This window comes from Schistocerca americana, chromosome 4 (genome assembly GCF_021461395.2).
Source record: "Schistocerca americana isolate TAMUIC-IGC-003095 chromosome 4, iqSchAmer2.1, whole genome shotgun sequence".
In the NCBI taxonomy this organism is placed as follows: Eukaryota; Metazoa; Arthropoda; class Insecta; order Orthoptera; family Acrididae; genus Schistocerca; species Schistocerca americana.
Window position 1 is genome coordinate 726,033,913 of NC_060122.1, and position 22,290 is coordinate 726,056,202.

Genomic DNA, 22,290 nt, shown 5'->3' on the forward strand with positions numbered 1-22,290 from the left:
GCCTGTTTACATATCTCTGTATTCAAATACGGGGAGCACAACAACAATCAGAAGTTATACTTGCAGCACAGAAATGGCTGTGGTACTGTTGAAATTTGGGCCCATTTTCACCAATCACATTTCACAAAAATAGATGAGGGACATACAGAAGATTGCACTTAGAATATGCAGGAAAACAGGAATTGATGTTTAGACAGTAAATGAAATTTCTAGTATCAAATAGCATATCTCAAATCCCTCCTCATCCATAGCTAGTACACATTTTCAGGTGCTGTGCAAAATCTTCCCCAACTACATTCAACCAACAGCAAGAAAAATGTTACATGTAAAATAACAAACAATAATTAGGAAATATAACCACTCAGCTGCAGATAATTTACAAGTGAGGCAAAAACATGAATAACAGATCAGAAAACTAAACTAGTTCTGAAGCTACGGTATGCACTTTTTCCAGTATAAGTAAACACGCAGTTTCTGGTCAGAAAATAGACAATGTGCCTCATTTCTTCCAAAAGTACACATAAAGCCATTACCATAAAGAAAAGAATTTGTTACTGACTGCAACTCCCTTATCACCCAGTACTCTAATGCCTTGGAAAACTCATCCTCTCACTGTCAGTAGCTGTCATACCTCCAAACCTGATTCAAACAACATAATATCCTAGTTCACTCCTATACAACTCCTACTCTCAATCCTCCTTAAAGCAACAATGTCACATACCAGCTTAATTGTCATTACTGTACAACATTCTATATGGGTATGAGAAATAACCAGCAGTCTACTTAGATGAATGGCTACCATTACCTGTGATTAATCGTAAACTCTACCACCAGCTCTGCCAACTGTCTTAACACATTGCACACATAAATATTAAACACTTCACCAACTGTTTTCTCCCCCCCCCCCCCCCCCCAACAGCCACTTCTTCTGAACTGCACAGATAGGAAATATCCCTCCAGTACAGGCTTTGTCCCTGCAATCCTCCCACCTAAACCACCACTAGGCACCATCCTCTGTCCACTCCCTTACCAGCTTCTTCATCATTTCTATCCTGCTTCAACATTATGCTCCGCTTTTTGTACTCCCCCCTTTCTGTCACTAAATAAACAAATGTCATGTGGCACCAAGGCCTGGCACCACACTGTTGATTGGATGCCATTTCAGTGACTTGCATGTCCTTATAACCAATGGCATCCAGTTTTCGTCGAACGGTCACCTATCCAAGTACTAGCCACGCCCAAAGTTGCTTAACATGGTGACTGAACAGGAACTGGTGTTATCAATGTGGCAAGGCCATTGGCCTTAAGTCACTGGTATCAGCTTTAATCCACATTTTAATGCTGACTCTGTGGATAACCTGCTTTCCAAAATACATCACCACTCCCTCCTCCCGCTGTCACTGTCACCTGAATTTGGCCTCCCAAAACCTATGCAGACCACATATCATCCCATTTTGACTGCCCCAGCCTATCCTTTCCTTTTCTTCCATTACACCCATTTACTTGCACACTTCTTTGTAAAAAATCAATGTTGCAACAGCTACAGATGCTGGTGTGTGTGTGTGTGTGTGTGTGTGTGTGTGTGTGTGTGTGTGTGTGTGTGTGTGTGGCTGAGGGGGAGGGGGGGTGTCTGTTACAATCTTTTGTCTGCAGCAAGGTGGTTGCCTTGCTTAGATTTTGGTTGGTGTTTCTACCCAGGAATTTCATTATTGTATCAAGTAAAATGTCCAACTCCTATGAAAAGCATGCCACTGAAGTTTGACTGGTAATTCAGGATTTTGAAACCAAGCAAATGTCTTGTACACATTTTGTAAGAAAAATTTGTAATATGATCACAGGAGTCTCTTGCAAATATATTAATGATTATTCTGCAAATGAAAGGAGATTAATACCTTGATGAGGTCCAAACACAAGTCCCACATCATTGCGAAACAATTTGTTGAGATCTGCAGAGGAGTTCCTTGTGTGCCTCAGGTCGAGTGATGCAGCACGTGAGTGACCGACAGCTGAGCGACTTGCAATCGCCCGCAAGTCAGCAGAACTTCTCGAAGCAGCATTTGACGATGAGACTCTGAGATCCAGAGAGGAATTGCGAGAATGACCACCTGCAGGAGATGGCCTCTGAGAATGCGTGTGAGGTGCAGGTAATGTTGCCTGTGGTACAGGTGCAGTTGTGACTCCAGCAGAGAGTGAAGCCATTGGAGGTGCACTGGGAGGAGTAGAAGCAGCTGCTGCAGTGGCACCATTTGGTGGTGCCTCCGGTGGAACACGAACAATAGAACCAGGCCGAGCAACATGTGCCGCTGCCAATATATCTGGCTGCCCAGAAGGTGCCGAAGTACTTGTACTCGGTTCCTGAAGAGGTATACCTGTAAACATAGCATAAGGAAAATCAGCACAAAAGACATACACATACACATGACACAGTCTAAGAATCACCTTCAAGGCTGTGATATGAGTAAAAGAAACAGGAAATACACCATGTGTCACTGCAGAATATTATGCAGCTGTATATGGTAAAAAGGAAAGTTTATGGTGTGCATGAGCTGGTGGTTAAATATAGCTACCACTATTATATTCTCAACTGAGGCTGGTTATATTATGAAAGTATTTTTGAACCACATTATTGTCCTTTGTACAGGTGAAACTCCGAAACTATTATATGTCCTTTGTACAGGTGAAACTCCGAAACTGCTACTTTTACTAGAGCCCTACCCATACTAAACGTGCATAACTCTCTGGACACACTGCAGAACCACTTCTGTTGCGATCTGAGGGTACGTAAGTACAGGCATCTGAGGGTACATAAGTACAGGTACTATGTAGAAACTTTGTGTACATTTTATCAGTTTGAATCAAACAGATGAATTGCTCGGATTCAAAGGCAGAGTGAATGTACGTCTTTGATCAGAAAAGCACTGAACCCAATCATCATTTTTCCATTTTTTTAATCTTGCCAAGTACTTAGTTTCTCCAGAGGACTGAATGCTAAAGTGTATTGCACAAATAAATCATCTCTCTCGATTTTGTTGCAGAGATTTCTATTGTCACTCAAGGGAAATCTTAAGAAATTCCTAACAAATGGCATTTACACTGATGAGTTGTAGCAAAGGCAAAATTCAGTGGAGGTTCAAAGATGGTCTGTGCCTTATTTCCTGGTTTGGATTTGGATCAATGATAGGATATTAAATTCTAATTTTTATTTGGCTCAATGATTAACTGATTCAAGATGTTCCTGGAAAGATAAAAGTGTTAATAGTTAGGAATCACTTTTTTCTGTAGCAGTACAATAATGTTGCTGTTCTTAAATCTATGGCCATTACATAGTGTTTCAAAAAAATCCCCGATCTCAAATTCATTAAATACTTTCTGGAAGAGCTGGAATGTCAGTTACATGTTAGCTGCATTTCCTCAAAAACCCAGAACAACTACTCATAACACTTCAGGAAGTTGGGAAATATATTCCACCTTCAGCGTATTAAAACTTAATGATAAGCCCTTCCCAAATACTAACCATTTCAATAGTAGAGAAAATGTTGCCGTTCTTTCTAACATGAATGATGCCTTCAGAAAGACGCGCAAGAGATCACAAGAGACTAAGCCTCTTACGTGTAAACTTACCCAATTTATTTATTTATTTACATAGTTTACACCTACATTGGAGCACTAAAATCAAACATAATACAGCAGAGTCTACAATGATTAAGTTTAGGTCTTTGCAGTCAGCAATTTCTTCGTTTCCCAAAATTTCTTCATTCGCTGTGATCTGGCTGCTCGTTCTTTTGCAGATATGGCTTACTTCTTCTGTTCTGATGGTCTGAATGTCAGCCATGTGTATTTGTTCTTCAGAAGCAGTTTCTCTTCTCTGTGTTGAATTTGGTGTGTGATGATGTTCAATTCATCCAGATCATTTTGTACTTCTTTAAACCAAATGTTTTTGGTTTTACTGTTCCAGAAGTAGTCAAAAAGTTGCTTCAGGGTTCTAGTATTTGGTAGGCGAGATACGTGGCCGAAAAATGCAATCCCTCTTTTCCGCATTGTATCGATAATGGATTCACTTTCTTTATACACTACTGAATTGGGCAAAAGTCTCCATGCTCATTAACTTGATTTTTTTTCCTGACAATTGTTCGGAGTATTCTTCTATCAACTTTCTGCAATTTGTCAGTTGTTGCTTGAGTATTTAGTCTGAATAGTGTTTGACTTACATACGTTGCTTCCGGTTTAATGACGGAGGAGTAATGTCGAAATTTAGCATTTATTGAGAGAGAGCGTTTTTTGTAGGTTGTCCGCGTGGTTCTCTGTGCTCACTGTAGTTTTAATGTTCTACTGTCTATTGATGCTCTTTCATTAGCATTCCAGGTAATAATCTCACGAAGATATTTAAACTTTTTTACTACTTTAATTTTTTGATCATTACGGAGTATGATACGGGATGTGTCAACTGGGAAGATGGGCATCATTTCTGTTTTCGCAAACGAAATTTGCAATCAAACCTTTGCCGCTAATGGTTCTAGTTGTTCTATCTGAACCTTTGCTTTATCAATATTGTTTGCTAACAGTGCCAAATCACCTGCAAATTCAAGGCAATTAAGTGGAATCTTTCTTCCAGTCTTAACAGATGGTGGGCATATCTTGTTCCATCCACACATGATTTTCTCCAGCACACAATTGAACAATAATGGAGACAATCCTTCACCTTGTTGAAGACCAGTATGAATCTCAAAAAGTTCAGAGAATTCATTTCTGAACCTTACTCTAGCTTTGGTATTTCAAAGGATGACTGCAATGAGGTTGAAAAGTTTCTGATGTAAACCAAATTCTTTAAGAATTGACAGTAGAGACTTGCAATGGATACTATTGTGGGTCTCTTTAAAATCGACAAAGGTGATCGCTAGTTTCTTGTTCCTGACCCTTTGATGTTTCATTATCGATCTGAGGCTAATAATTTCAACAGGACAGCTGCATCCTGGATGAAAGCCTCCTTGATATTCACCTAGTTCACCATCAAGCTGTTCATGAATTCTGAAATACAGAACCTTGGAAAAAGTTTTATAAGTAATACCCAGCAGGGATATACCCTACTCAATAAATATACTTTGATTTTGATTGGCTCTGAATATGTTATTGTTTGGAGTAAAATAACATGCACATATTTTTTTTATATGTGCTTACATTGCCGGTAAGGTGGTGAACCACATCTTTGAAAAAAAAATGAGTTTAACATTTCTGAATGAATACCATTGATACAGTAACAGATACAAAATCACACTTCATTTAAAAGTTTAATCATTTTTAATGTACATTAAAATCGTGCATCCATATTTGTTTGTCGGTTGTCTTACACAGGCATCGCCGACCATAGCAAGGTATTCTGCCTGTTTACGTATCTCTGTATTTCAATAAGGGGAGCACAAACAACAATCAGAAGTTATATTTGAAGCACAGAAATCACTGTGGTATTGCTGACATTTGGGCCCATTTTCACCAATCACATCTCACAAAAATAGATGAGGGACATACGGGAGTCTGCACTTACAACATGCAGGAAAACCATCAAGTTCGTTTCACTAATACTGTAGTTTTATCAGGATCTAATCATTAATATGCTAGAGTTGTCAGAGAGGCCATAGAAATTCTACAGCACAAAAACAACTTTTTGAAATGAAGAAGGTTTGAAATCAGGCAAGTTAATCAGTATTGTGAAGATCATTTTAGCTGTGTAGGATAAGTGCAAATAACATTACCAGTTCTATCCCGCAGATGGCTTGTTATGTATGGATCTGATTGGTGGGTATCAGTGAGTTCTTTTTAGCATTTCAAAGCAAGTATGTGGCTTGAAGTGACACTCTCTCACGCTATGTTGATACCAGGAAAGTTATTCAGTGTGTTATACTTGTAAAAGGTGTTACACATGTTAAGTGAAATTAGCAAAACCAGCATCTCTGGTTACCTCCCAAACTAACCTAAGCCTTGGGCTACACAGACCAGTCGTATCACCACAATCTGTAATGGGGAGAAAAATTATCTTGTGACATTTGTTGGCTGTACCAACTCACAACCGATCTATCACATTCCAATCTAACTTAGACCTCAGGCTATACCACAGTTCAGTCTGAGACTACAGCTGTCATTAAACAAAGGTGCAAAGCAGAACAGCAATATCATAATTGTCAGTACAGTTGCCACGTCAACCAGTCCTTTATAGATCTAGTACAATCTAAAGTGCCACTCACATTAACTAAATGACATATTATTAATGAACACAAACAATATAGAAACAAAAATATAGCAAATGTGATTTACCTGCACAATAAGACTGAATAAATCATCTGTTGAATCCTTATTTAAAGAAGGTCCAAAAATCATACTTAAGTAAAATTTCACATTCTATCCTCAAGTTTCAATAATAAACTACAGATATAAAAATGTCTGTTCATTTAAACAGTCATCTACAACAATTTTGTGGGAGGTGACAGCAATAAAAAACAGCTGAAGGTAAATTTGACAATGACAGTAGGAAAAAGACAAGACAAGTAGTGAACAAATAGGATAAGTAAGAGCTGAGCATAAATCACTCTTCAAATATAACTGGCTGGAAATGAACTCAGCAGCAAATAAAAATTAATGAACTTAATGAATAGAGATGAAAAACATTTTAAAAGTCAAATGAAAAAAGACAGTATGAGACAGAAACAAATAAGCAAAAGAGTAACAACTGTGGTAGCCCAGTAAACTGGTTTTTCTTAGATAAAAAAAATAATAAAATAGGGGAGGTTAGTGGGGAATGAGCACGAATAAAAGAATATATGTTACATTATGGTTACTGTCGCATTTACTCATTCTTAAAATTCCTTTTAATGGACAACAGCATAAGCATAATGGGTGCGTGATGTGAGATGATAAATGTTAAATCTGAAGTAGATGACCCAGGAAGAAAAGACTATATTAGAATTATACAAGCTCTATGAATTATAGACTCTACCACTTTTTACAGTAAAAGTAAAAGAAAAAATCCGAAAGTGTAATACGTTCTGCAATAAATGATGATAACATTTCCATTTCATTAGAGATCAAAAAAGGAAATAAATATTTGGGTGTTTATTTCTGAATATGTGATGAGTTCTGAAACGTTGGTGAGGCAGCTATATTACAGGACAGCATTAATTTCTGCGACGGAAATGAGCAGCTACAAAATTCGTCTTTTTGGATTTCCAGCATGCTGGATTAATAACAGAACCAGTTTTATGTAGAAAACAGCCAAAGTTGCAAAATACAGTTACATTTGTTTAACTGATGACCAGTTTCAGGATCAGTACCCATTCTCAAATCATCCAAACAAAGAAAAATGTGTACTCCATGATAGCATTCAAAACACATTAATATTGTCCATGCCTGTGTTTAAGCCATTACTCAAGTTTACAGAGACCATTCATTGGGAGGACAACTGTTTAAGTATGCACGCTGCCAACCGTTGTGAATAAACAACATTGCGCGCAATAGCAATAGCACTGTGGTATTCAAGGCTGTGTGTATTAACTTGTGAAAATTTTAATTAATATCAACATGATTGTTTTCAAAATTTCGTTGAAACTGCAGTTGACAATCAGAAATCTGCAGCTGTAGCATTGAAAGCTGTTTGGTTCCAATATTGACAGCGAGAGGCTGTTTTCAAACTATAGCCAAGTATTGACAGATAGACGGCACAGTCTCTCTGAAGACAACACTGAAATAATGACAATGCTGTCATTCAAAAAACTGTCTACAGAGTGAAAATGTACTTGCTTTAGTGTTACTGTAGATCTATCTTTGTAAACTCATTGCCCTATTCTTCGTAAAAAAAACTTGTATATTCTCACTTTCTCAAATGTTTACTAATTTTTACTTCTCTGAAATAAGGATGAACTATGTTTCTTTCATTTAAGGATGGATTTCTGTTTTCTATGGTTTTACCCCATTTGTCCAGATCTTGATAAAAACTGCAGAAAATGCAGTACATAAATGAGGAGTCCTACCAGTTGTAAACATGTGTCTAATAATAATAATAATAATAATAATAATAATGAGAATACATTAAAAGAAATTATTTTGTATTAAAAGACTGTGTTACTGATGGGAAATAGAATTTAAAACTTGTACTGAAACATATTATAAGCTTTGTTTCCAAGAAACATGTGAGGGAACACTAAAAAAATTAAGAAAATTCAATCATGCCTTATTTTTAACCCAAGTTAAATACCTTTTGTAAATGTTTATAAATATATTGTTATTTAGGGATACCTAAATAACCTTCAAGCTTTCTTGGTGATATTCACACAGAAAAATCTCTTGGGAATGCAGCCAAGAGATTTTATTTATTAACAACAGCACTGCAAAAGAAAAGATTTTTCTTTACATCAAAAGATTATCTTCCAAGTTTAATTATTGCTATTCCGTAAAAAATTTCAACCATTTAACATAAATATTTAAGTTGGTGAGAAAAATTGTCAAGTGTCGAAAGTAGATTGCAGACCTGAAAAAAGGGGAGTTCTGTATATTTTTTAATCTGCTGGGTACATCATTGATAAATAATTTGTTTCACAGTATTTAAAATATATGTGTCACTCCACACCATTCTGGCCAAGTGCACCAGCAGTATACAAATGTTAAGAATTGAAATAATAGTCTCTGTTGCAGATATTTCATTGATGACGCCTTTCATGCTTCTAGCGCATTTTCAGCTCATTCTTGAGCCGCGGAGACCAGCTTCTGTGGTCTACACAGCTGAAGAATGATATGAAGAAGTGCGAAACATTTCATCAATAATATATCTGCAACATACTGTTATTTTCATTTTTAACTTTGGTATTTGTTTAAAATAATTATTTGTGTCAAAATTTTTTGTTAAAATAATTTTTCTCTACACTTGTCTTGTGTTTAGCCCACCCTGTCTTAGGAATAGTTCCAATTCCAACACCGCACTGAAAAATGGTTAAATATGACAAAAATAAATAACTGATAATAGAAAAAGCTTGCCAGAAAATAACACTGATAAATAACACCAAAATGTGCAAAAAATAACACCAATTTTGGCCATAAAATAACACCAATTTTTTCTGTCCCTATCTATAATCTGTTTTATGAAGGAAGAAAATGCTTTCTTCTTTAGTGCTATGAATGCTAGTAAGAAAAACAATCCCAGTACAATGTAGCAGCAAACTGAAATAATGAAATGAAGGCACAACTAAAAACAATAATACTTCAATTAAGAACAAATGCTAGCAACAATGAAACTTCCACAAAGAATGCAATAACAAAGAGCAACTGGGCAACATTCAAGATTTCTTGTGTTAATGTTACCTGGGTGATTTCCTGTCAAGTGCGCTAGGGGGTCCCATTCAGCTATCCCTGATCTTGTTCTACTTTGGTCTGTAGATTTGCTAAATGACTATAGGAATATTTACAAATTTCTAGTTTCCCCAGTAGGGGGCTATTAACTGAAAGGTGCACAAATGTCAATGAGACATTTCAAAAATATTAGCCATATATTCAAAGACCTGTAATTCAGCAAATGATTGTGGTACATCTGGAAACTTGGCAAGATTGTTGAACAGTTTATACTGTGCACTTTACTGTGAATGCTGTTCTCAAACACGGGATGAGTTGTTTGACATTCATAAGCACCTGGAAATCGACCAGACTACTGTCAAACGATTGACAGCTGCTGCAAATCGGTGTGTTGGAAGAGCTTCCGAGAGTCGTGTGCCTGTGATACCTGTACCAGAGGTACCTCAAGTACTATCCTCCCCTGTGGATCTTGTCTTCTCTGCAGAAAGTTCCGGATCTGTCATTGGCCATTCACTTGACAGTGAGTGGCGTGTCAATGGCAGGTCTAGGCTTACTGTACAGGGTGGACGGGGACCAGGGAGGACTCAGACTGTTGTACCAACACCCTAACCAACAAATTCAAGGTGCTGATTACCCATCCACTTCACTGTGAGTGGTGTGTCAATGGTAGGTCTATGTATCCTGTACAGGATGAACAGGGACCAGAGAGGACTCAGGGTGTTGTACCGATCCTCCAACCAACACACCCAAGTTGCTGTCTTTCACTGAAACTGACCCAGTGGGATTCACTTCACTTGTCATGGGGAAACCTGTTTTGTCCAGCATCAGGAAGAGGCAAATGCAAAAGGGTAGGGGTCTGTTAATTGTCAGAAGTTCAAATGTATGGGGAATGATGGTACCCCTTAGGGAAATGGCAGCAAAGGACAGGAAAGAACAATAGGTGCACCCAGTGTGTATGCCTGGGGGCCTCATTCAACATGCTGAAGAGGCTATACCCAGCCACTGGGGGAACAGGATGCAACCAACTGCAGATTGTGACACAAGTTGGAACAAATGCCTGTCATCTGGGCTCCAAAGTCATTCTTGGGTCATTCCAGCGACTGGCAGAGAAAGTTGAGAAGACCAGCTTTGCGCATGGAGTTTCAACAAAGCTCACAATTTGTAGCATTGTCCAAAGAAATGATTGTGGCCCTTTAGTTCTGAGACAAGTGGAAGGACTGAACCAGAGACTTTGAAAGTTCTGTGCCATGCTACGTTTCAAATTCCTGGACTTGCGCCATAGGTTTGAGAACTGTAGCGCCCTGCTAAATGGGTCAGACATGCAACACATAACAGGCTGCTACTCAGGTACCTGACTGTGTACACAAGAGTTTTTTAGTTAGGTGACTCTCCATCCAATACAGATAACGATAACTGTAGGAAACTCAGAAGTATCAGCGTAAGATTGAAAGGATGCCTCCCACAGGTGAGAGTAATAAAATCCTAATGATGAACTGTCGACGCATTTGCAACAAAGTGCCAGACTTTGAAGCACTCATGAAAAGCAGTGAAGCTCACATAAGAATACGCACAGAAATCTGGTTGAAACCTGAAATTGATAGCAGTGAGACTTTTTGGGGAAATTTTAAGTGTATGTCAGAAGGATAGGCAAATGGGAAATGGAAATGGTGCATTTATTGCAATAGATTAGAAACTCAAATCCACCAAGATAAGAATTGAAGCTGGATGTGAGAAATTTTGGGCAAGACTCAGTATCAGGGATGGGCATAAACTGATTATTGGATCCTTCAATTGCCTACCACACTCATCTCCTGATGTAACCAAAAACTTGAGAGACAATCTCAGCTCACTTGTACGAAGTTCTCCAATCATACTGTTATCACTGGTGGAGACAATTAACTGGGAAAATTATAGTTCTGTTAGTATGGGCATGATTAGATATCCTGCAAAACTTTACTAAATGCCTTCTCTGAAAACTACCTAGAACAGATAGTTAGAAACCCTACTGATGATGGAAGTACATTGGATCTAATGGCAACAAATAGATCTGACCTCAAAGAGGATGTCCACATTGAAAGTGGTATCAGTGACCATGATGTGCTTGTGGCAACAATGATTACAACAGTACAAAGGAAAAGTAAAACAAGCAGAAAGATATATACAGAGTCCACCAGAAAAATGTATACACACTTTAAGGAATGAAAAGAATTACTTATATGTTTATTTTACATTTAATAATTGATCACACATGTTGTACAACCTCCAGTTTAGCACATGGTTACTTTAAATGTTCAAAATGTTCACCGTTGGCGGCTATACACATGGCAGAACGATGAGTGGTCACAGCGACTACGTCAATCAATGTTACAGTAGAGATTGCTGCACATGTTGCTGTAATCTCCTGGCGAAGTTCCTCCAGTGTGCGTGGACTACATCAATAGACGTTATCTTTCACAGTTCCCACAAGTAAAAGTTCATAGGTGTTAGACCTGGTGACCATTGAGGGAACTCAATGGGTCCTCTTCATCCAATCCAATGCCCTGGAAAATTGTTATCCAGGAAATCCCATACTGCTAGGTGGCAGTGTGGTTGCGCCCCATCCTATTGGTAGAGGACCTCTTCATCAGCTCGATAAAGTGCACATATACCCGGCAAAATTGATGTGCATAACATTTCCAGGTACATTCCTCCAGTGGCAGTAGCATCAAAGAAAAATGGTCCCACTAAGCCCCTAGATGATAGTCCACACCACACATGAGCCCCTGGTAGATTGACTGCTTTATCCAAATAAACATGCGGGTTTTCTGGTGTCCAGTACACACTGTTAGGCCGATTCATGGTTCCATTAAGTTTAAATTGTGCCTTGTCACAAATTGTTCATCATCAGTTACCATTTGTTGATACGATTCGCAAAATTGCACTCAGTGATCAGGATCGTCGTCATTAATCGCATGCAGTAATCGTGAAATGTAAACTTTACACTTTGCAGTTTCAGAATTCTTCGTACACTTGTACTGCTAACCCCCACTTCACATGCACATTGTGTAGCAGACTTCTGTGGGGAATTAACAAATGTTTCCAACACGATAACCGACGAAGCAGGACTTGTAGTTGTACGCTGCCTTCCTGATCTTCCTTTGCGAATATCAAAAATCGTTCCTTGAAATTCAAACTTGTCAATGATGCGTTTAACTGTTAGGCGGGTTGGCAGTTCTGTTTCAAACTCCCACCTTCACTAATGTTGCACTTCAACGGCATTATTAAACTTGAAAAACCACTTCACAATACATTTTTGTTGCTCGAATGTCAAGCATGCTTCAGCCATCTAGTTTTCTCAATACTTATATGAAAGTACTAACATCTGTTGAGCCAAAGACCATACTACAACACACTCATAACGCAAATCAAACGTCAATATTGATATCTCGACAGAGCCTAATAAAGAGTGTATAGTTTTTCTCCTGGACTCCGTATATGTTAACTAGATAAAAAATCAGTAATGTCATATCTCCACGAGGAACTTGAAACTTTCAGCACAGGTTAGGAGCATGTAGAGGAACTCTGGCTCAAGTTTAAAAGAATAGTTGACCATGCACTGGATAGATATGTACCCAGTAGAACAGTTCATAGTGGGAGGGAACCCCCTGGTATACAGTCATTGTAAAGAAACTTCTAAAGAAACAGATAATATTGCATAGTAGGTGTAAAACAAACTGTACAGCTACAGATAGAGAGATGTTGAATGAAACACATTTGGCTATCAAGAGAGCAATGTGTGATGCATTCAATGACAAAAGTAACAGAATATTGTCAAATGACATTCCACAAAATCCAATGAAATTCTGGTCATGTGTAAATCTGTTAGAAGCACCATAGTTAGTGTCCAGTCCCTCGCGAATGAGACAGGAACTGAAATTGAGGGTACTAAAGCAAAAGCTGAAACGCTTAACTCCATTTTCATATGTTCCTTTGAAAAGGAAAACCCAAGAACATTGCCCCAATTTAATCCCCGTACCACTGAAAAGATGAATGAAATAAGTATTAGTGTCAGCTGATGTTGGGAAACAGCTAAAACCATTAAAGTTGAACAAAGCTCCAGGCCCTGATCACATCCCTCTCAGATTCTATACTAAATTTGTGGCCGAGTTAGCCCTCTTCTCACTATAATCTAGTGCAGATGCCTTGAACAAAAATCCATGCCCAGTTCTTGGAAAATGGCACAGGTCACACCCCTCTACAAAAAGGGTAGTAGAAGTGATCCACAAAACTACTATCCATTATCCTTGACATCAATTTGTTGTAGAATTTTACAACACATTCTGAGCTCAAAAACAGTGAGTTATTCTGAACAGAATAACATCCTCAATGCCAATCAGCACGGTTTTTGAAAACATCGATCATGTGAACCCAACTCACACTTCTCCCACATCAAGGCAACCAAGTAGATGCAGTGTTTTCTGATTTCCGAAAAGCATTTGACTCAGTACCACACCTACGCTTATTGTCAAAAGTATGATCATAAGGGGAATCAAGTGAAATTTGTGACTGGATTGAGGACTTTTTGGTAGAGGGGACACAGCATGTTATTTTGGATGGAGAGTAATCATCAGATGTAAAAGTAATTTTGGGTGTGTCCCAGGGAAGTGAGCTGAGACCCTTGCTGTTCATGTTGTATATTAATGACCTTGCAGACAACATCAATAATAAAATCAAGCTTTCTGCAGATGATGCTGTTATCTACAACAAAGTACTATCTGAGATAAGCTGCATAAATATTCAGTCAGATCTTGTTAAGATTTCAATATGGTGCAGAGACTGGCAACTTGATCTGAATGTTCAGAAATGTAACACTTTCCACTTCACAAAACAAGAAATGTATATCCTATGGCTATAATATCAATGAGTCACTGTTAGAATCGGCCAACTCATACAAATACCTGGGTGTAACACACTGTACGGATACGAAATGGAATGCCCACATATGTTCAGTCATCGGTCAAGCAGGTGGCAGACTTCGGTTTATTGGTAGAATACGGGAGAACTGCAATCAGTCTACAAAAAGAGAGTGCTTACAAATCACTCATGTGACCCATCCTACAATATTGCTCAACTATGCGGGATCTGTACCGTACTAACAGGGGATGTTGATCATATACAGAGAAGGGCACCATGAATGGTCACAGGTTTGTTTAATCTGTTGGAAAGTATCACAAAGATACTGAGAAAACTGAAATGGTAGACTCTCGAAGACAGATGTAAACTATTCTAAGAAAGTCTATTAACACACAGAGAACGCAAGGAGAAGATTAGAATAATTACTGCATGCACATAGACATTCAAACAATCATTCTTCCCACGCTCCATAAGTGAATGGAAAAGGAAGAAGCCCTAATAAGTGGCACAATGTGAAGTACCTTCTGCCATGCATCTCACATTGGTTTGCAGAAAACAGATGTAGATGTAAGCAATTTGCAATTTGGTTTACTGTTTTTGATCGAAGTGGCACGCAGTTAAGTTACTGATAAATTTGGTCACAAAAATGTTTCTCCGAAGTTCATGTCAGTTGATCTCTTTATGTAGCTGGATTAGGAGCCTTGCATTTTGCAAACTTTGTTGCCCAGAAGTTTGTTTATAAAACCTACAAGTGTTAGCACTTTTGGGATCAGTTCTTGAGACAGACAGGAATGAAGTTACCCAAAACCAAATTTGCTGCCCAAGTAAGTGATTTTTGATTCTTTGTATCTCAGATGGGTCACCTGACCAATACTCAAGTTAGCTATCACTTCAAAAGAGTATCTTTTTCTCTAATATACATAAAATTGCAATGAAATTATCCAGCAAAGATCTCATGTAAATGACAATTGGGTCATTCCAATGAAATGTGGAAATAAAGATAAAAAATCAACTTTTACTAAACTTAGTCCTCTCTAATGCCAAATTGACACTAAAGCTTTACATTTTATTGTTTTGCTATAGCTACATTTATCACAGAAAAATAATTTTTTGGATAGTGCATAATGATGGACGTTCCAACAGGCTTTTCATGCATGATGCTGTTGCATACACAGACGATGTAACAGTGGAAAATTGTAGCGAAATGCAAGGAGACATGCAGAGAATCCAAGCTTGGTGTTGGGATTTGCAACTGACCTTCGAATGTACCATATTGTGTATAAATAGGAACAAAGTCTCATTACTGTATGATACACAATTGCAGTGCCATGACTGAAAGCAGTCACATTCATAAAATATCTAAAAGTATGCCTACAAAGTGACGAAGTGCAATGACCAAATAAAACTAATCATCCATAACATGGATGTCAGACTGAGATTCATTGCAAGAATCCTCAGGAAATGTAATCCAGCCTCAAAAGAAATTGCTTGCAAAACCCTCATTTGACCAGTACTTGAATATTGCTTGTCAGTCTGGGATCCATACCAGACAGGATTGAGAGAGGAAATGGAAGAGATCCAAAGAATAGCAACACATTTCATACAGGTTCATTTAGAAAGCACGAAAGTATCACAGAGATGTCCCGCCAACTCCAGTGGCAGACACTGCAAGAGCTGCATTCTCCATCGCAGTGTACCTTACTGTTAAAAGTTTGGGGAGTGTACATTTCTAGAAGAGTCAATTGATATATTGCTTCCTCCTACATATGTCTCATGAAAAAAACATGCAGTTAAAATTAGAGAGGTTTAAGCTAACATGTAGGCTTACCAGCAATTGTTGTTCTTGTGAAGCATTCATGAATAGAACAGAAAAAGGGGAAAGGGGCAGCAGTACACAAAAAAACCCTTCGCCACACACTGGAAGATGTCCTGCAGAGTAGCTTGGTGAAGATGAGCTACAGAGTTCAACAAAAAGTTGTAGAAATGCTCGCACTTCTTTAGCCATGATTCCAGACCACCCCTGTGTTTGAGGAGGAAGGTGATGCAGCAATCAACTATAAGCTATTGCAACAATATGTGAAGCACTAAATGTTCTCTCAGGTGGACAACTATTTTTTTTTTTTAATTTAAATTCAACTTTCTAGTATGTAATGTCCCACAAGTACCATGAAAACTATGAATATTTATGATATATTAGGGTTGCAAGTTGTAAGTTTTCAAATTTTTAGAACCATATTAAACAAGAAAAAAGGACAAAACCAAAAGTTGTGATTCCACCCATCTGCTTTGACCCATGACATCACCATCTGCTTCAAACCATGACATCATGAAGATGGTAGACATCAAGCATATACAATACAGCAATGACGACATCACTCATTAGACGACAAACAAAAATAAATAAGATGTGAAATATTTTACTCAAGCAATAGCTCGAAACTAACGGGCCAGTCATGAGAAGTCCATGTGGAACCAAGCCAAATACATGACAATAAGAATAAGGACACCATTACGAAACAAATATTAACCCAAAAATCAAGTATATGAAATTCTAAACATTGAACACAACTAAAAAATATAAAAACGGAAAACGACTGGAAAAGTAAATTTCATGTGACCTGTACAGTTTAAACGAAGACCACGATATTGGCAATCCACACACAATTTCACAAATTTCACTTGACCCATACAGTTCAAACTCTCTCAACACTACAAAACCAAACCACAACTCAAAAACCTGCTCTGCACCACAAATATCACTTGACATTTATAGTTCATACGAAGTGCTCAATGCCATGAACACACACAACTCCAAAATCTGGTTACTTAATTTCTACTGAGCCAAAAAAAAATGTATTCAGCATCACAAATTTAATCTTCCTTATTTTTGTAGGTGACATAATACCAGTGATCAGAATAACTGATGCTTTCAGCAAGTGAAGACTTGCAAAGTATTCTTTTGGTAACTATACTGCTTCGAATTGCCATTTGCTGACATCCAATTCCAGCAAAAAGCTGTTAAATACTATAGAATTTTCTCCTGAAGAAAAGGAACTGTTGTTGAACCATTCTGGTCAGAGCTTCAGTGATAATTGTACAATTTCTCTTCATTATAATGCCATTTCATTGACAAACTTTGAACTTTTGCAAAAATCATGCTTTTCCAATGAAAAATCATCATAACTGGAAAAATTTAGTACAGCTTAATGAAACCCTGTCAAAGCATCTGAACAATTTTAATAAGCATGGTTCAGATGGGCAACAGTTGTTTTTAGGCTGCAGTGTTGCACTACAATTATATGCAGGTGGAAGCCTGTAATACAGTTCATAGCAGTTTAAATTCTCTCAAGGCTTCCCCTTTTAATATCCACAGGATTAAATAAATATGATTTAAAATGCTACATCAAATGCAATGTTAATCAGGCACAAAGCTTAATAGGTACGCAAGCGACATCTGCTAGAAGTGTCCACCCCAAAGAACTGCAAAATTAGTTAGCATGTTCAGGTACAAAGAAATGCATAAGTTGTTCCGATAATATGCAGCTGTTGTCAGACTTGCAGCAAAACTCTACTCAAGCTTTCAAAATTCAGGTTCTCACATTAACTTCAGGGAGTTGGTACATTTAAAAAAATCTCTACAGAATTTTGTGTCTCAGAATGAGTAATTCAGACAGCCAGGAAGTAGGAAAGTTAAAAGAGTGTGCTAGTAGCACCAAGGAAAATGCAGGCAGAGACTTGTCTGATGGAGTAAAGAATCAAGTGCTCCAAATTATGTAGATGCATTCAGCAAGCTCTGCCCTAGCATGAAAATTATGTTTCTGTGTCAGAATTGATGGCACAAAAGTTCAGGAATAAAAGCAACTGTTGCTAAACAGCCTGGAAGGAATGTTATTGTTTATCATGCCAGAAACTTCCTTTTCAAAATTCTATGAACTCAGGCCGAAATGTTGTCACTCTATCCCCACCTCTGCCTCTCTCTCTCTCTCTCTCATGTGTGTGCAGTGGGAGACAGAATGTTGTCAAATTCATCATAGACTATACATATTTATTGGGTTTGTCAGCTTGCAGTACTGAATCAAAAGCTTGTATGTTACATCCTGCAAGACTTGCCTTGCAGGACATGCATTTTAAATACAACTTACTGATATGTACAAGGACACTGATCCTGAAGAAATTGTGGAGTACAAACTGTGTATCCAAACAGATCAAGCATCATTTGAAACTAAGCAACTGCCGGTAGACGATTTTATCAGAAAGATAACAAAAATCTCAGACCTGACCAATCAACACTTTTTTCCTAAAAGTAAAATACAATATACCAAAACTGTGAAACAAAACCGTAAGCTTGGTGATGTAACTGCTCCGTTATATTTTGCAGGTTCTTATTGCACTGTTGTGTAGGCACTGTCCAATGTTATCGGTAGAAAAACAGTAAAGCTACTATGCATCTCACTATTGTCTATTTTGTTCAAAAATGATCAAATACAACGCAAATCTTTACGTGATTAGGGCCAGCCTAAGACATGATACAGCTGCTGCTTAAAAAAGGCTATGTTTTCTCATACTCCAAAATACTGATCTGCATGAAAAACTTTAGTGGATAACTGTAGGCCTTCAACGAAAAAAGCTTTCACAAAAATTTGATGTTTTGCAAAGAAAAAAAAGGGGTCGACAGAAGCGTCCGATCCCACGCGTCGACTTTGACCCGTGACGTAAGGGTGTTGTGTGTGACGTCATGACGGCGCGGAGTTTGGTTTGAGCATGGCTGTCTCCAGTTCTGTTTTATCTTATTTTATTTACTTTTCTGATCTGTTCGTTCTATCTCGTGAGATTTTTTTTTTAATTTAAAAACGCTTATTACTTATTTTAATTATGTTTCCTCCAATTTCTGTTTTAGTTTATTATATTTATCTTTCTGATCTGTTTGTTCTATCCCGTGATATTTTTTTTAAAAAAAGACAAAAAACACTAATCAGCTACTGAAGCATCTTTATCTTCTATGGGTTGCAGGGGTTACGACCCCTGGGGAGGTGGGTGGGTATTCATGCATGGCTGTCTTCACTTACACGTTGTAGCTACGCAAGGCGTCTAAATTTGTTTATATTTAGTTTGCCCCCCTCCACCCAAATCACCCCATTTCCTGCGCTTGTCCCGTTAGTGTCATTAGGCTTCTTGTGGAAAGTGTGTGTGTTTGTTTTTGTTTCCGCCATATTTGTGACGTCATGGGTCAAAGCAGACGGGCGGGATCGGACGCTTCCGTATTTCCAAAAAAAGATCTTTTAAATGCTAGCTACACCAAGTGTAGATCAGGCATCCCTTCTGAGGCACAAGGGTTCAAAAATCACTTGCTTTAGAAGCAAATTTGGATTTCGGCAATTTCATCCCTGCTTACCTCAAAAACTATGAACCCAAATGTGATGTATTTGTAGATTTTGTTAACATGATACCAGGGGTCAACAGAGGCATCCAATCCCACCCGTCAGCTTTGACCCGTGACATAAGGGTGTCATGGTGTGTGATGTCATGACGGCGTGGAGTTTAGTTTATGAGTTGGTTGTGTTTGTAGATGTCATCTTGTTGTATTATGGCACAGAGTTTGGTTGTGTCTGTAGATGTCGTCTTGTTGTATTACGGCACAGAGTTTAGTTTGAGTTTGTTGTGTTTGCAAATGTCTTCTTGTTGCAGTTGGTGGTGTCCTCTGGTGGTGTGTGTATGGTCCACGTGTTATGTGGTGTATTGGGTTCATCTGAGTGTCGTTGGTCACAGTGTGAATTAATTTGTATTGACTGTGATTGAAACACGGAAATTGGTTTCAATGAGTTAGCAATTTTTTTTTTTTTTTTTTTTCCTTGCCAATTGGTGTTATTGGCTGTTTGTCATGTTTAAGATGTTTAATTTATTTTGTGGCTCCTTTTGTTAGGTATGGATATGACAGTGAAATTTAACAGTTTCGCGGTTGTGTGCTGAGATGGTGGACAACATAATGTCCCTCATAAAAATTTTGCAGATGTTTGGACTCCTGGCCAAAATAGTCAAGTGCAGTGTCTGTAGAGAGAATATGCGGTTGGCCAGAGTTCTGGCATCTCGGACCAGGGATTATTACATGTGGCGGTGCCGAAGGGATAACCTTTGGCGCTCCATAAGACATGGTACCTGGTTCGAGAAGTCTTGGTTGGCCATGAGAGAGATAGGTTTGATGACTTATTATTTTTATTATAGATCCTCCATAAGTTTTTGCGCGCATGAGACTGATGTGCGTGAGAGGACGATTTTAGATTGGTTTTCTTTTTGTGGAGAAGTTTGTTCAGAATGTGTTAAGTATAGGGGTAAGTTGGGTGGGCCAGGGTTGGTGGCCAAGATAGATGAGTTGCAGTTTGGGAAGAGAAAATAGAGGAGAGGTAAGTCTCCAGTTGGTTTAGGGTGTGGGGGGGAGGGGGGGATTATTTTGGGGGTTGGGTATGCAGATTGTGTTTTCAGGGTTTTGGAGGAGCATACAAAGAGGGAATTGGTGGGGTTAATTGAAGAGTATATAGAGGAGGGGAGTATGGTAGTTTCAGATATTTTTTCATCTTATCGGGGTTGGGGAAGAGGGGTTATGATCATTTAGTTGTCAATCATGGTTTAGAGTTCAAGAGACCGGAGCATGTACTAATACAATAGAGGGAATTTAGGGGACGGTTAAATCGGTCATAGGGAGGGGGAAAGAGGCGCTCTTCTAACCTGCAATCTCATTTAGATGAGTATTGCTGGCTGAAGTGAGTCCATGGGGAGTATTGTATTGTGTGTGTGTGTGTGTGTGTGTGTGTGTGTGTGTGTGTGTGTGTGTGTGTGGCGCGCGCGCTTTTTTTTTTTAGGGCTGTTAGTAAAATGTATAGGCCAAGGGTGGTTAGTTGTGGGGGTTTTTATATGTGGCGGGGGGGAGGGGGGGGGGTGGACACATTGTTGGTAATTGTGGATTTAGGTGGGTTGGATGGGAGGGGGGGGGGGTTGTTTTATGATTATGTTGCGGAGGATCTGTTTTGTTGCAACTGACCCTTTTCTTTTCCTTCCTTGTGACTGAGTTTCATTTATCTTTTTATTTTTATTTTTGGGATTTTGGGGGGAGGGTGAAGGTTCGGAGGGGGAGGGGGTTGGGGTTGTGGCTGGGTTGGGAGATCTTTTTTGGTTGAGTTTATTGTGTTTCTTTGTGTGTGTGTGTGGGGGGGGGGGGGAGGGGGCTGTGGCTGTATTTGATTGGTGTAGCTGACCTAGTGTTTAGCGCCGGAATTTTTTCGTGATAAGTAGTCGTTTTTTGGGTCTATTGTTGTGATGTTTTGTGAGGTTTTTTTTTATGTATTCTGATTTGGTGTTGTTTATCGCAGGCGTAGGAGTTTGATGTTTTGGTATCGTCACTTGTAGTAGATTCATTTAACTTAAGGGAAGTATGCGATTCAAACTTTTTACTTGTAGGTCAAGGGAAGTGGCCGATGCCAATGTATGGTGTGGTAGGCGTATGCATTTTGGTATTGTTAGTTGTAATTGACCTATATAGGTCAAGGGAAGTGTCAGATTCCAATGTGTCATCTTAGCTCCGTGTCTTTTGGTATAGTCAGTTGTAATAGAACTATACCAGTCAAATGAAGTGTCCGATTCCAATGTGTCGTAGCTCAATGTGTTTTGGTATAGTCAGTTGTAGTTGACCTACATAGTGTCAGATTCCATTTTTATTTTTTTTTTTTTTTTTTTTTTTTTTTTTTTTTTTTTTTGTGGTATCAATATTTGCGGTCTTTTTAGTATTTTTGGGTGCTGATTTTTATTTTGCGGTATCAACAATTGCGGTTAAGCTATGTAGGTGAAGGGAAGTGACATTCCCGTGAATACTGTGAGCGTAGCAGAATGTGGGAATTTTGTGTTGTTTTTCTGTCGTCGTATTGTGTGGTTTGGGGTCGTTGCGTTTCTTTGTGTGTTTATATTTAGTTCGTTCCCATCCAAAAACCACCAATTTCCCGCGCTGATCTCGTTAGTTTGATTATATTTTTGGGGCGAGATGTGTTTGTTATCGTGTTTATGTAATGACGTCATAGGCGCCAT

The 22,290-nt window shown here is 38.5% G+C and overlaps 1 protein-coding gene across 1 annotated transcript in view; it reads right to left on the reverse strand.

Moving 5' to 3' along the window:
• LOC124613142 (BTB/POZ domain-containing protein KCTD3) overlaps positions 1-22,290 on the reverse strand; it is a 263,811-nt gene that overhangs the window by 240,234 nt on the left and 1,287 nt on the right. Inside the window, exon 3 of the mRNA XM_047141760.1 lies at positions 1,893-2,369. Coding sequence (XP_046997716.1) covers positions 1,893-2,369 — 477 coding nt within the window. The remainder of the gene's footprint in view (positions 1-1,892; positions 2,370-22,290) is intronic.